This window comes from Hydra vulgaris, chromosome 01, assembly GCF_038396675.1.
Source record: "Hydra vulgaris chromosome 01, alternate assembly HydraT2T_AEP".
In the NCBI taxonomy this organism is placed as follows: domain Eukaryota; kingdom Metazoa; phylum Cnidaria; class Hydrozoa; order Anthoathecata; family Hydridae; genus Hydra; species Hydra vulgaris.
Window position 1 is genome coordinate 46,809,132 of NC_088920.1, and position 14,691 is coordinate 46,823,822.

Sequence of the window (14,691 nt, forward strand, 5' to 3'; positions counted from 1 at the left end):
TTATATGCTAATGAGACCATTTTTGCAACTCTGTCAATAGTGTTCTTAAACTTTTGTTTTGCTACAGGCAATTTGCTGTGTTTTGAAAGACTTTTTAGTTTGACTGGCGAAATTACAAGCAATTCTATAGTGATATCTAACTTAATTTTTTTCTCACTTTTGGATTCCCATTCCTCCTGTGAATTTAAATCTTCATCAGTTTCTATTGCTTTTTTGTAACATTTAATGCAGAATTTCCAACCTAGGGTTACATAAACATTATTTTTTTGCAAATAGTTTGCCATGTCTATGGAAATCTTTATATTACCTAAAAAACAAATTTAGTTTTACGTGGTTAAAATAACTGAAATTATCAAACATTTTATAAATAATAAATTGTTTTCTTTTAATTTCCATATCAATTCTGTTGTAAATAAGGTAAGATTACCTTTTATAGCAATTTTTTTACTTTCCTTGTGTGTTCCAAAAAGATTGCAACACTTTGTAATTTTTCTCTCAAAATATTTTCCATAGAATTGCTCATGATAACAACATATAATTCTTATTGAACTATATTTTTCCTTTAATTTTGCTCGCCATATTATTTCTTCTTGTTTTTCACAAGGAAGATCTTTAAATTGAACAAAACCTTGTTTTCTTGAAAATCCAGTTTTGTGGCAATGAATGTTAAGACTTTTTCCAATGTCACATTTCTCCATATTAATTATTTTTATTATTTATTACCTAACAAAATAATATAATAGCTATAAAATTAAAAGTAATTCTTTAAGAGAATACAAACAAGTAAATACCTTTAAAAGGAACAAAACAAAACTTATGTTTGTTTTTTATATAAAAGGAGGTTTTAAGTCACCAATTTGAAATAACGAAATTTTTTTTTTTTAAATTAAAATTAAATTGTATGTTTTTGCATTATTTATTCATTTTATGCAAAAAAAAAAAAAAAAAAAAAAATCTAGGGAGATTGGGGGAGGGGCGTAGGGGCCACCCATGGGAGGGGAGGATATCCCCCTTGGCCCATGACTATAAATGTCCTAAACTAGTCAATAAATAACACTATTTGATGTTTTATTCAAATAAATGTTTTAAAAAATATTTTATTTGCTTTTGTTACAAAATTTAAATTTTTCTAAAGAGACACCATTTTTAAATGCAAATTTTGATCACGTATTAGAGAGACAATTGATGAATCTAATTTTTTACCTCCAAAAATCACTAATTTACAAGTCAATAATTTTGAACAAAATTGGATAAATGAGGCATTTCTTAAGATAATCGAGTCTTGAGGGTGCTTTTTTTGGATTCCTCAAGTTAAAATCTATTAGAGTACCAAATTTTAGGAAATATCCCCAAGCCATTATGAAGATACTGTATGTCAAAGTTGCTTTGTAGTCACTTCAGAAAATCACTAAAATGCTGAGTCAGCATTATTTCAAGTGACGATATCTCTGGAACCCATTGGTATTTTTAACTAAAATTTTCGCAGTTATTATTTTTTTGATATGGACTGCAAGTGGTGTAAAAATAAACAAATTCTGAGACGTAAGGGTGTCATGGTCTGGATGATTTCATATATTTTTACCCTGCTGTTAATTATTAAAATTATTCATAATTCCATAATTAAAAAAGTTAAAAATCAGATTTGCTATTATCAGTTTGCTGATATATCTGCTGATATATGTTTATTAAATTTATAAAATATTAAATAATTTAAATATATAAATAAATAATGAAAATTTAAATATATAATAATAACTTAAATATATACATATATATATACATATATATATATATATATATATATATATATATATATATATATATATATATATATATATGTGTATATATATATATATATATATATATATATATATATATATATATATATATATATATATATATATAGATCTATAGTTTGTTGTCTTTGGGAAGAGCGGAAGGAAAAAAGTGATTCTTACGCCAACACATGCGTCACTTTTAATTACTTTTGACTTTCGTTCAACATTTTCGTGTTGGACGAAAGTCAAAACCATTAATTTAATTACAAATTAATTGTTATATAAAAAAACCACAAAAACGCAAATTTAATTGACCAGAATGTTTTTAAAAACATTCTGAATGTTTTTAACAATATAAACAATGTTTTTATTTTTATTTTTTTTAATAAAATGTTTTTATTTTTATTTTTTTTAATAAAATGTTTTTAGTTTTATTTTTTTTTACTGTAAATTATGCGCGGAGTGTTGCTACATCGAATATCTTATAGCCTGACTCGCAAGGGAGTGCTGCTACATCGACTGACAAATAGCCTGACTCGCAAGGGAGTGCTGCTACATCGACTGACAAATAGCCTGACCCGCAAGGGAGTGCTGCTACATCGACTGAGGGTTTGGTTGGGGCAGGCAGTCTATCATTATTAAAAAAAAAAATTCCGGTCTTGCATTTTAATTTTTACTTTTTGTCAACAAAATATGGAAAAAACTTTCGGACAACATCTAAGGGTTATATATATATATATATATATATATATATATATATATATATATATATATATATATATATATATATATATATATATATATATATAATAAAATAAGAAGCAATAAATACTCTCAATTTTTTAAATCCCATTCTTAATAAATAAACTCATTAAAATTTAGTTAAACCTTACTAAGAATATCTGACTAATATCTCTTTCTAATCTGTCTATTTGTCTAATAACAATCTGCAGCAACTGTACAAAATTGAACTAGGTTGAAAGGTTAGAATTACTAAGTACAAACTTATGTGGATTATTTGTGTTTTAATACCAATGTATTGCCAATCAGGCATTAAATAATAGCCTTAAAAAATTTTTTTGACAACTTATTAAAAACTAAAAAATCTTTTATTTTCTAAAAAACCTCTCAGCTTAATACTGTGGTAGAGCTAATTTATCTCAAGAATGGATTTATAAAATTATTGTCTGCAGATCACACAGTCATACAAGAAGAATGAATCTAACAATCAGAAATATTTAAACTTGGTGCTCTGAGCGTAGATTAGAAGAATAGTGAAAAATAAACTCTAATCTTGAGAGTTTATTCTATTATAATTGAGAGTTTATTGTAATAGATGCTGTTAAGAGATAAGATGAAAGGACTGCAATTACCCATAAACAACTAAGCCAATGTACCAAAAAAAGAATGATTCACTAAAGATGTAATATTTTAACTAAATGAATTATTGAACGGTTGCACACAAAAAAAATATTTTTTTTGTGTGCAACTGTTCTATAATTCATTTAGTTAAAATATTACATTTAAAGTATTTTAACAATTACTTTTTTTTATCAAATAACCTGATGAAAAATTGTAAAAAACTAAAATTCCTACATTTTAATCGACATAATAAAAAAAAATAACTTGTTGATGTCATCTCAAACCAATTAGAATCTATTACACTAATTTATAGTATATTTTTTAATATATTTTTTATAAAACAGTTATGATCTTTGGAATTTTTATATAACTTCACTTTTTTGAGTACCAGGTTGACCTAGTTTTGAAGAACTTTTTTTACATTTATTGTTAGGGACCCTTTAAATTTTAAAGGCCCTTGGGCACCTCTAAGAATATTTTTTGCTTAAAAAATCTTTACAGTGTCATTTTATTGTATAGAACACATTTAGAGCACAGACAAGGCAATTTTGAAAAACCGTTGTTTTTTGATACATCCTAATATATATATATATATATATATATATATATATATATATATATATATATATATATATATATATATATATATATATATATATATAATTTACCTTTGTATGATTAACTACAATAAGGCTAACACTGTTGCGTTTCTGTAAACCAATGTAACTTGTACAAATTTTTCTTGACAATGCATCCTCACTAAAAAAATTTATTATCATTCAAGAATTAAAAGTATACACAGAATTACAGCAAATCAAAAGTATACCAGTATTTATAAGAGGTATAGTAAATAATTATATAAATTAAATATATATCAGTATATAAAGTTAAAAGAATAAATATGACATATAATATCAAATAATACTATGTAATATCATATGACATTACAATATTTCTATTACATAACGGGTGATATGGAAGTTATCGGACAAATCTTAATTTTATTATTTGAGCATAATAACTAGTTTTTGTGGTTTTACTTTGATTTTATCACAAAAACTGATTATTATTTGAGCTTAATAATCAGTTTTTGTGGTAAAATGAGGTTAAATGCAACTGAACAAGAATTTTTTCGAAAGCAACTAAAAATGTTTTTTGTAAATAAACCTAATATAAAAAAAAAAAATCGTAAATCATTTTGAAAAGGAAGGATTTGCTCGAAGTACAATATATGATAACTTTAAAAGACTTGAAACTGTTCAATCGTTTTCTGATAGAAAGCACCCTGGTCGTCTGACATCCTGAACTAGAGAAAAGAAAGCCGAATTAACGAGACTTGTCAACAATCGAAAAGGGGTCAGTCAGAGAAAAATAGGTATTAAATTCGGTGTAAATCAATCGACAATTGGTCATCAGTTAAAAAAAATGAATTTTAAATATAGAAATCGTGAAAAGACTCCAAATACACTATAGAACAACAAATAAAGGCAAAGAAAAGAAGCAGGAAACTAGTTAACCAACTCTATAACACAAAATCGTTTCTAGTCATCGATGACAAAAAATACTTTTGTTTTGCAGGGGACAACATGCCTGGAAATTCTGGATACTACGGAAAGTGTTCGTTTTATAGGAAAAGAGAAATTTCCAAAAAAATTATTAATATGGATAGCCATATCTGACCGTGGTATGTCCGAGCCATTGTTTCGCACTTCCAAGGCTGTAGCGATCAATTCATCGATCTATATTAATGAATGTTTAGAAAAACGACTTCTTCTATTCATTCACAAGTATCATGGAGACTTTAACTATTTATTTTGGCCAGATTTAGCAAGTTCTCATTATTCTAAAGATTTTCTAAATTGGATGGACCAATATGTCTATTACGTTGATAAAGAATCCAATCCCCCAAATGTGCCTCAAGCACGACCAATTGAAAATTTTTGGGGACATTTGGCACAGAAGGTTTACAAGGGAGATTGGCAAGCTTCAGCAGAGCAAGGTTTAATTGATCGCATTAAACTAAAACTACAAGAAATTGATTTAAACTTTTTACAGTCGCATATGAAAGGCGTCAGAGCAAAATTGAGATCAATTGCAGATGGTGGTGTTTTTTCATATAAAAAATAATATATTTTTATTAAAAGATAAATGCTTTATTTAAAAAAAATATAATAGTAGTTTGTTTTTTTATTTATAAATAAGTTATTGACGTTTTTATTCTGTCCGATAACTTCCGCATTACCCGTTAGAAATCATGTTACCAATAAATAAGTTATTTTGAATGCCATAAAACTGATGGATGTAGTAAGTGATAAATGTATTTATATAGATTTTTCCTATTACTTTATATGACAAAACTATTGAGATTTCATAAAGATAATGTCTGCAACTCCCTTAATTAAAAAAATAGATTTGTAAACTTTATCCCATTGTAGTGTTTATTAACATTGACATTATCAAACCAAATTATAAAATCTATAAAATTTAAACTACATACACTTTTTTAAAGTCTATTTGTTAAATTGTTGATACTTAATTTAAAATTTCCAATTACATAATTAACCAAACTTAGAACAAAATTATGTTTTCTTAATTTTTATATTATGTTTTTTGTTTCTTATGTTTATAAAACTTACTTTTTTTCCATATTCTATTGAATTAAAACTAAATTTTATTTATCTTAGGTGTTGATATGAAAACCACTTCCTAATAATCCCAAATAAGTTCTCACAACAAAAACTCATTTTAACAAATAACCCTTGAAATAAATATCTTGAATAAACATGCATAAGGAGAATCTATAAAATTTCCTGTATTTTTCTTTTCAGTTGATATTCTGATAAAAATAATAAAGACTTTTAGTTCATGTAGTTGACATTGAGTAATAACAATAATAAAATCCCCTTCACCATTTTTTTGTTGCTCAAATAGCCCAGGTTTAAATTCAATAATAACTACGTCAAACAACTTATTAAAGTTTATTATTCATTTTTCATTTCATAGTTAATTAAAAATTTTAATTTTAAACTCAAAAACTGTAAACTGAAAAAAGTTAATTAAGAATCTTCAATTACAAATAACTCACGTGTTCATCCAGACAGGAACAATATTTTTAAACAAACTATCTTTCACCATTTGTTCTATAGCCTTCCATTCCAATGAGTGATTTATTTCTTTTTCATTTATAAATAATACCATGAGTGGCTTATTCAGAAGTTTATATGCTGGAAGATTTTGTGGGGTAAGCTTGCCCTTTAATATTAATTGCAGTTATTTCTATAATTATTTAAAACCAATTTGCATTTAACATGTTTATACATTAGTATAACTATATAATTAATAATACAATATCTAGAAAAGATTAATGTTAAACTTTTTGTTAAATACCTCATTGTAATTGAAATTTAACTGTTTGAAAATAATAAAAGCATGTGTGATGAATTTTTCCAAACAATATAATACATTCTGTAATGAACTTTCTTAACTCTTGAAAATCTTATATTTTAAATCGACTCAACAGTTTTTTACTTATTAGCTAAGTTAGATTAGATAAGTTAGATTAGCTAAGTTAGATTAGATAAGTTAGATTAGATAAGTTAGATTAGATAAGTTAGATTAGCTAAGTTAGATTAGATAAGTTAAAAAGATAAAAGTTACTAAGATAAGTATAAGATAAGATAAATATTAACTAACTAAGTTAAAAAATACTTATTAACAACAATGATATTGTTATAAATGCGTTTACAAACTCAACCAATTTCTAATATAAAAAATTTCTTAACTCTTCAAAAAACCAACTTCAAAAGCCAATAAAATTTTAAGAAATTAAACTAAAAATGATTTACCATAAAAAATTCCAACAAATTTGGTTACACCATGAACATAATCCAACAAATCTATTTAATAAGCAATTTTAATACAGATCTTATAAAAACATTCATCTCCGAATATTTAAATATCGTTGCCTCAAACAAACTTCTTTGACTCATATCTATACTTACAAGAATTACAAATCAAAGTCTTCGACTCATATCATCTATACTTAAAAGAACTACAAATTAAATAATTTATAACACATTTTTTAATTCCATTTCTAAAAAATATTTTCTCTGGCAATTTAACTACTAGACTAATTGATACATTGATCTTATTAAATCTGATACATAGCAGATCAAATCTAATATGTGATTGATATATTAAAAACTGAGTCACTTATACATCTATCTTTTAAAAAAAAATTAAGCTTTACATGAAATTTTTTTTTGCTAAAACTTCAAGAAACTTAATGATTATGAGTTCAAAAATTATTACTTGAAAATAAATTGGGATTAAAATTAAAAAATTTTCAATGATAACACTTTATTCCATACTAACTTCTAAAAGTATTTAAAAATTAAAAACCTAAATTCAAAATGAAATCTCTTATTCTTTCTCTCAATAATGGCTTCTGGTCCAAACAGCATTCCTCTATTCTTAAATTTCTAGCTTATGATAATTCTCTGATATTTTTTAAACTCACATTTTTTTAAACTCATATTTTTGACTGCTTTTATAGGATTATTTGCTGTTCTTTTATTACAAATGTATATAATATAATTTTTTCGACTTGAACTAGATTTATTTTTTTTATTTTTTTTCTGGTATTTGAATTTTCATAATTAACTTGTTTGCAGCATTCTTTGTAAAATAACTTTTTTTCACTTTAAAAATTTCTGTATCACAAGTTTTTAAAATTCATTTTCTTTAAATCACAATTTATTCAAGTAATTTTTCCCTTTTTTTAAATTTAAATCTATTTTAGGAATAAACTTGTTAAATGCTTCAGATAAATTTTAACCTATTTTAAAAATAAAACAACTGCACACTTTTGAAAAATAAAAATAAAAAGGATATTGTGAATAGCATTTGTTTCTAAACCAAAAATGTTTATATCATTGATTGTAAAAATCAAATCTAAGGTATTATTCACTTTCTCCTCAGAAAATTGAAAGATAGAAGCATACATATGCTGCATGAGATAAAAGTCACTAATCATATCATGAAACTTATGCTCTATTAAATTACCAACACTTTCAATAAGTTGTAAATGACCACTTGACCATTGCAAACTGGAAAAATTAAAGTCTCATTGTTTACAAATCAACAAGACCTTTTTTCTTGATAAATGAATTTGCAATTGTAAAGACAATTTTTTTAATTGTAGATATTTATAAATTCTTTAGGTCAATATGTCAACTAAATACTTTATTTATTTCTCTATTACAAATACAATCCAGACTTGTTCAAAAACTGACATAAGTTTATTTCATACATGTCAAATATCTATAATATAAATATAATTACCTATAATATAAATATATTATCTATATAAATATTGTTATTATATATAAAGCTATAGCAATAGAACAGCATCATTTCTTCACTGCCCCATAGTAAGAGTTCATGTAATGCCCCTTTATGTCCCATAGTAAGAGTTCATGTAATGCCCCCTTATGCCCCATAGTAAGAGTCCATGTAATCGAATAGGAAAAATGATAAAGAGAAAAAAAAAGGAGAAAAAAGAAGACTACAAGCAGCAATTACAAATCAGATTCTCACATCACACAAACTGTTTATACGGGCTACAAAACATTATAGATGTTAACATCTTAACTTTCAAGCATTGGTATCAATAGCCATGAAATTTTTTTAACCTCAAGGGACAATAAGAAGGGATGCGTACAGTTCTAGGAACAAGAAGTTATTTCTGCTTTGTACCAGATAGAGAAATTTTTTTTACAGAGAACCTCTAATGATCACATAAACTGAATGTTTACTTGGTAAAAAAAAATCTACAAAATTTCAATGCAGTAAATAATATACTGCATGCTTTTATGATGATGGCTGGTACAGAGCTTGTGCTTGTGCTAACAAAAACTAAAATGTTAATGTAATATTCATACATAGATACAAAATAATCTTGAAATAAACAATTCATGATTAAGTCAGTGTTGGGTTCCATTTGATAAAGTATTATGTCAACATTCATTGCCATGACTACAATGATGATTGCTTTACTTTTTATTTTTATTATTTTGTAATATAAGAATTTTGTTAAATAAGAATTTTGTAATATAAGAACTTTGTAAGAAGTGTTATTTTATATTTCTACTTTTAAACTGCAAAAAGGTCTGAAAAATCTGAACACTGAAAAATCATGTCATAAGATGGAGTATAAGTCTTGATAGTATTTTTTTTTCTTTAAATGTGATTATCTATATAGAGAACCTCTATAATATGATATAGTAATGATGATATAAAAATAAAAATGGAATGATGGTAACAATATAAATAAACAATAGATAGATGAAATATAAAGAAAAAATTGAGCTATCCTAACTTTTGAAAAACTTGTGTATAGCAGTCCTCAGAAATTTCGATAGCTTAGTTGGTTATAGCAATAAACACAAATGTTAAAGTAATTGGTTGGTTAGAGCATTGAACAAAAATGTAATGAACTAGTTGTGTAATATAAATCAAATTTCAGTCCAGCAAACATACATCAACTTTCAAGTTAGGAGCTAGGCAAATAGTATCGATGCATAGAAGAGATTTATCATAGTATTACAATATATATAAAAAATTACAACATATTTAAAAAATTTGTTGCATTTTTTTAAAAATATTTTCACATTTAATTAAACAAAAAAACAAAAAAAAAACATGCATTCACATAAACTACTAAACTACTATTTCTGATTTTTTTTAAGAGGCTTAAGGAGGGAGGGGGGGGAGGGGGCTAATAATATGAAAAACAGTTTATATATAATCAAATCATCTCTGTGAAGTTTTGAGATAAATACTTACAAACATTTCAACCAACATTGTTTTCATAAACATTTCAAGTGATTCTTTATTATATGGGCCCGTAAAAATAGAAACAGGTTGAACTTTATTAGGTTCCTTGTAAACTGCAAAGAAGACATCATCCGAAGAAATTTTCAAACTAAATTTTTGTGAAAATAGTTTAACAAACCTAAAGAAAATTACTTGTGATTAAAAAAAATAAATAACTTACATTTCTTTAGCATGATTGCCAATCAAAAAAGAAAACTGTGCTTTATCTATATTATTTTCAGCAAACTTTGTGTAATCACTGAAAGCTTCTAAAGAAAAATCATAAATTTTGTTTTTATAAATTTTCTTTTAATTACAAATTTAAGCAAAAAAAATTTAACAACATTAATAATATGCAGTGGCTAAAAAGGTCTTTATTTTTTTTTTTTTTAAAAAAAGGCACATTTTTTCATTTATAAGTAACTTTCTTTTTTAATTTTTAGTATATAAATAATAGCTGAAAATATATAAATAGTTGTTCAGAAATATAACATTAGGTACGAGAAGTTATTTATAGGAACACTACAACATTTTTCAAAGTATCATACTTAACTTATTTCTGCATAAAGTAACCTAATCTAAAAAAGTTTGCGTTTTAAAAGGTTAAGAGGGACACCTATTGCAATAAGAATTTAAAGAAACTAAAGAGTTGTTGCAAAACAAAAGATGTCAAAATTTTTAAAGTCATAAAGTTCAGTCAAGTCATCTTTAAACACTATTGAAAAAAAAATAAAGTAAAAAGACAAAACTATATATTATGTACAATATACTATACTACATATAGAAAATTTCTTAAACAAAGCATTATGTTTATAAAATATCTTGTTTAATAAAATATAAGTAGATAAACCTGTTAAAAGTTTAAAAAACATGTTTTGCATTAGATAGTCTAAATATTTTGCGTTGGTTTCATTTAAATCATTTAAAGAAACTTGTTCTTTAAATGTTGGTTATAATCTGATATCTATATACAACAGCAAAACTAAAGCTAAGGATTTTATAAAAAACTTTTCAGATGCTTCAAATGAAAACAATTCTTTACATAACAACTAGTGCATGTGAGTGATATATCACTATTGTCACACAAAAAAAAAGTAATTCATTTTTAAATTAGAAAACTCATTTAAATCTAATAACTTTTAAAACAGATTCTTTAATAAACAATCAACTTGCATCAATCTTTTAGAATCTGTTAATAGTTGGGATAAACCACTTTTGTCATTCAGAATTCCAGAAACAAACGAAAAAAAACAGTCTTATTGATCTTATTATCTCCATAATATAGTTTCTGACTACTAAAAGTTTTATAATAAAAAATTTTTAGTAGCTGTTTTATTGACTAAAAAGTATGATTTTAAGTCATAGTAAATTTATTTAAAAAGTTAAAAATTTATAAAGCATTTAATATAAATAAATATATAAAGTATTATATTATTAAATATATATAAATACTATTTTTATTTTTATTTTTAATTCAAATTTATTAATAAATTTATAATTTATTTATAAATTAATAGCTATTCAAATTATATACTAACCACTTTTTCTTGAAGAAAACCATGCTAAAACTGATGTACTTGTATGAGGAGAAAAAAATCTTGGTAGGGTGCCTTCTATATAGTCGTGTATTTCAGTCTCTTTCAACTCAATTAAAGATGCACTTGTGTGACTGTTAAAAGAAACAAAAACCAAAATGCTTTAATAAATGGATAATTTGAAGTCATAAATATCTCTATATTTTTTCTTTTCTTGTAATAATGCCTAGATATTAAGTTTGTTATATTTATTAAGAAAGATAAGGGAAAAAAAAAAATTTTGTACTGTTTTATAATCTGCTCCAATCTTATAGCATCAAAAAAACCATTATAATCAATCAAATGTTTCTCTTTTCTAAAAAAAACTAAATGTTTTATGTTAAGCAGTATATTTCTAAAATAGATTTTTTATAGTTGTGTCTGTGAAAAATAACTCTTCAAATAACTAAGCAATGCTTACTTGAAGACTCTAATAGTAGGATAGCAATATACTTTTTGGAAAGTACATACATAATATTCTGAAGCACAGTCAACTTTTGCTATTTTTACAATTTGAGACTCTGAAATGTTAGAAAGACAAATAAGAGAGAATATATAAATACAACTGAACATTTAAATAAAAGGATAATTATAAATTACAAAATAAGTAATTTAAAAAACCCTTAAAAAGGTGATAAAAACAACAAATGCTTAAAAAATCTTTTGCAAAATAAAAAGATATTTAGGAGAATAAATATTTTTTCTGACTTTTGACGAGGTTCTAAATTGATTTGAAATAATTTTACAGATTTTAATTGATTTTATTTATTTCTGAGACAAAATGATTGTATACAAGTAACCAATGTAGTCATTCCGTCAGATAAACATGAATGAGGTGACTCCATATTGCCACCAAATTATTTCAATCTGTCTTTTACAAATATATGTGCTCTTTAAAAGAAGTTTTTATCAGTAGAATCTTACCAGACCTATTTGCTTTTTGCAAGATTAATTTAAATTTGTCTGTTTCATCTTCATATATTATTATTTATGGATATTATTTTTTTATCCAAGCATGTAACTCTTATATAGTGGCCATCACATTACATGTATGTAAATCTAATATTCACATGCTTGGCCTGGGCATATATTTATGAAATGATTCCTGATTATTGTAAAATTACTTGATTATTGTATCTGTATTGTAAAATATTATTGATTATTGATTATTGCACTGATTATTGTACCTGTATTGTAAAATATCCTGATTATTGTAAAATTCACCTGATTATTGTAAAATTAGGTGTTGACTGTTCTATTATGCGCTTTCGATTAGCACCACCTTATGCAAACCCTTTTCTCTTTGTTCTTTATTGTCATCCTTCTTCCAGAAATTTTATTTGATTTTATTTCTAATCAAATTGACCAAACCCTTTCTCTTTATACATATGTCAATATTGCGGTTATTGGTGATTTTAATGATGATCACACAAGCTTGGCTTTTGTACTGCTGACTCTGCTGGTACTAGAGTTCAAAAATGTTGTCTTTCTCAAAAAGTAGGGAGGAAAAATTGTTTATAGAATGCAAGCGTTAGTACAAATACAAGTGTTTATAAAAGTAGAGAGGAAAAATTGTTTATAAAGTACAAGCGTTAGTACAAATACAAGTGTTTATAAAAATAGGGAGGAAAAATTGTTTATAAAGTACAAGCGTTACTACAAATACAAGTGTTTACAAAAATAGGGAGGAAAAATTGTTTACAAAGTACAAGCGTTAGTACAAATACAAGTGTTTATAAAAGTAAGGAGGAAAAATTGTTTATAAAGTACAAGCGTTAAAATACAAGTGTTTATAAGCATTATAAAATTAACGGTGCAATATAAATAATAATCACAAAAAATTTAAAGAAATGGACGCTTCAATTTTAACTTATCTTAAATATAATTTGAAAGTAAAAAATTTATATAATTTATATAATTAAATGTATATAATTAAAGATAATTAAAATCTAGGTTATGCCATTTTTAGCCTTTCCATCAAGAGCAGGGAAGTATTTTAAATAAGAGTTAACTTCTCCTAGCTTTTGCCTAAAAAAGCAAGTCCTACAAAACAACAAGACATGTGGCAGGTTATACTGAATTAAATTTTATTTAAATATCAAAATTATATATTAAAATATATTAAAATAAGTAGCATGGTAATCATGACAATCATGATAAATAATTTCAGCAACTATATGAAATATAAAGAGCTAAAACAATATATCATGAACTATACAAAATATCAGAAACTATATGAAATATTAGGAACTATATGAAAGATCTGAAACTATTATGAAACATTAGGAACTATATGAAATATTAGATAGAATAAAATATCAGAAACAAAATTAATAACAATAAAATTAATAATAATAGAACAATTAATTTAAAAAAATAATTATTAGTATTATTAGAAATATTCGTAAAAAGTAGCATTATTCAAAATAAGTATTTTTGTAACCTGGTTCCCAACATTTATTTTTTTAATATTGTAAGTCATGTGCATGGTGCATTTCATCAGTAGCCTTACATAATACTTCATCTTTCTTGGTTATTATCCATTGTTTTGATGTCCTGTTGAAACTATTCATCTTGTTCATCACTGATAGAAGATTTCCAGAAAAACAATCTAAAAGATTGTAGAAGAAGTTTACTTTAATGTTTATTTATTGTACTTCTTGGAAGTTCTTCATAGTAACTAGCTTTCCGATTATCCTGAAGATTTTTTACAATTTCAAGACACTGCAGCTACTTTAATACCTTTCATTGGTGGAACTTCAACTGTCAAATTTGCGATCCATCAAAAACACTAGCTTTTTATTTCTCATTACTTAAACCTGGAAATGCTTTGTAAATGCACAAAAAACAATCACTCTATTTATCACAAACTTTTTCATTAACTCTAACTTACTTTAAAGACAAAAGAATATGATTTTATCACAAGGCACCAATTATGCAGCCGATGAATCAACAATATTTGTGATGGATATAATAGGGTCTGTCTAAAACTGATACAAACTTCATCTTTTCAAACTTCATTTCATCTAGCCTATGTTTCTTATCCTATCAAGAAGTGATCTTTATCCTTTCATTTAAAGTAGTTAGTAGTGGAGTTACAA

At 25.0% G+C, this 14,691-nt stretch overlaps 1 protein-coding gene across 2 annotated transcripts in view; it reads right to left on the reverse strand.

The window, feature by feature from the left end:
* The window catches only part of LOC100209604 (thioredoxin domain-containing protein 16), a 51,095-nt gene that overhangs the window by 11,004 nt on the left and 25,400 nt on the right, over nucleotides 1–14,691 (reverse strand). For both annotated transcript variants that reach the window (XM_065788375.1, XM_065788376.1), the window contains 7 exons: nucleotides 12,012–12,111; nucleotides 11,838–11,906; nucleotides 11,555–11,685; nucleotides 10,198–10,285; nucleotides 9,987–10,125; nucleotides 6,226–6,392; nucleotides 3,809–3,899 (listed from right to left, as the gene is read on the reverse strand). In XM_065788375.1, the coding sequence (XP_065644447.1) occupies nucleotides 3,809–3,899; nucleotides 6,226–6,392; nucleotides 9,987–10,125; nucleotides 10,198–10,285; nucleotides 11,555–11,685; nucleotides 11,838–11,906; nucleotides 12,012–12,111 (785 nt within the window). The remainder of the gene's footprint in view (nucleotides 1–3,808; nucleotides 3,900–6,225; nucleotides 6,393–9,986; nucleotides 10,126–10,197; nucleotides 10,286–11,554; nucleotides 11,686–11,837; nucleotides 11,907–12,011; nucleotides 12,112–14,691) is intronic.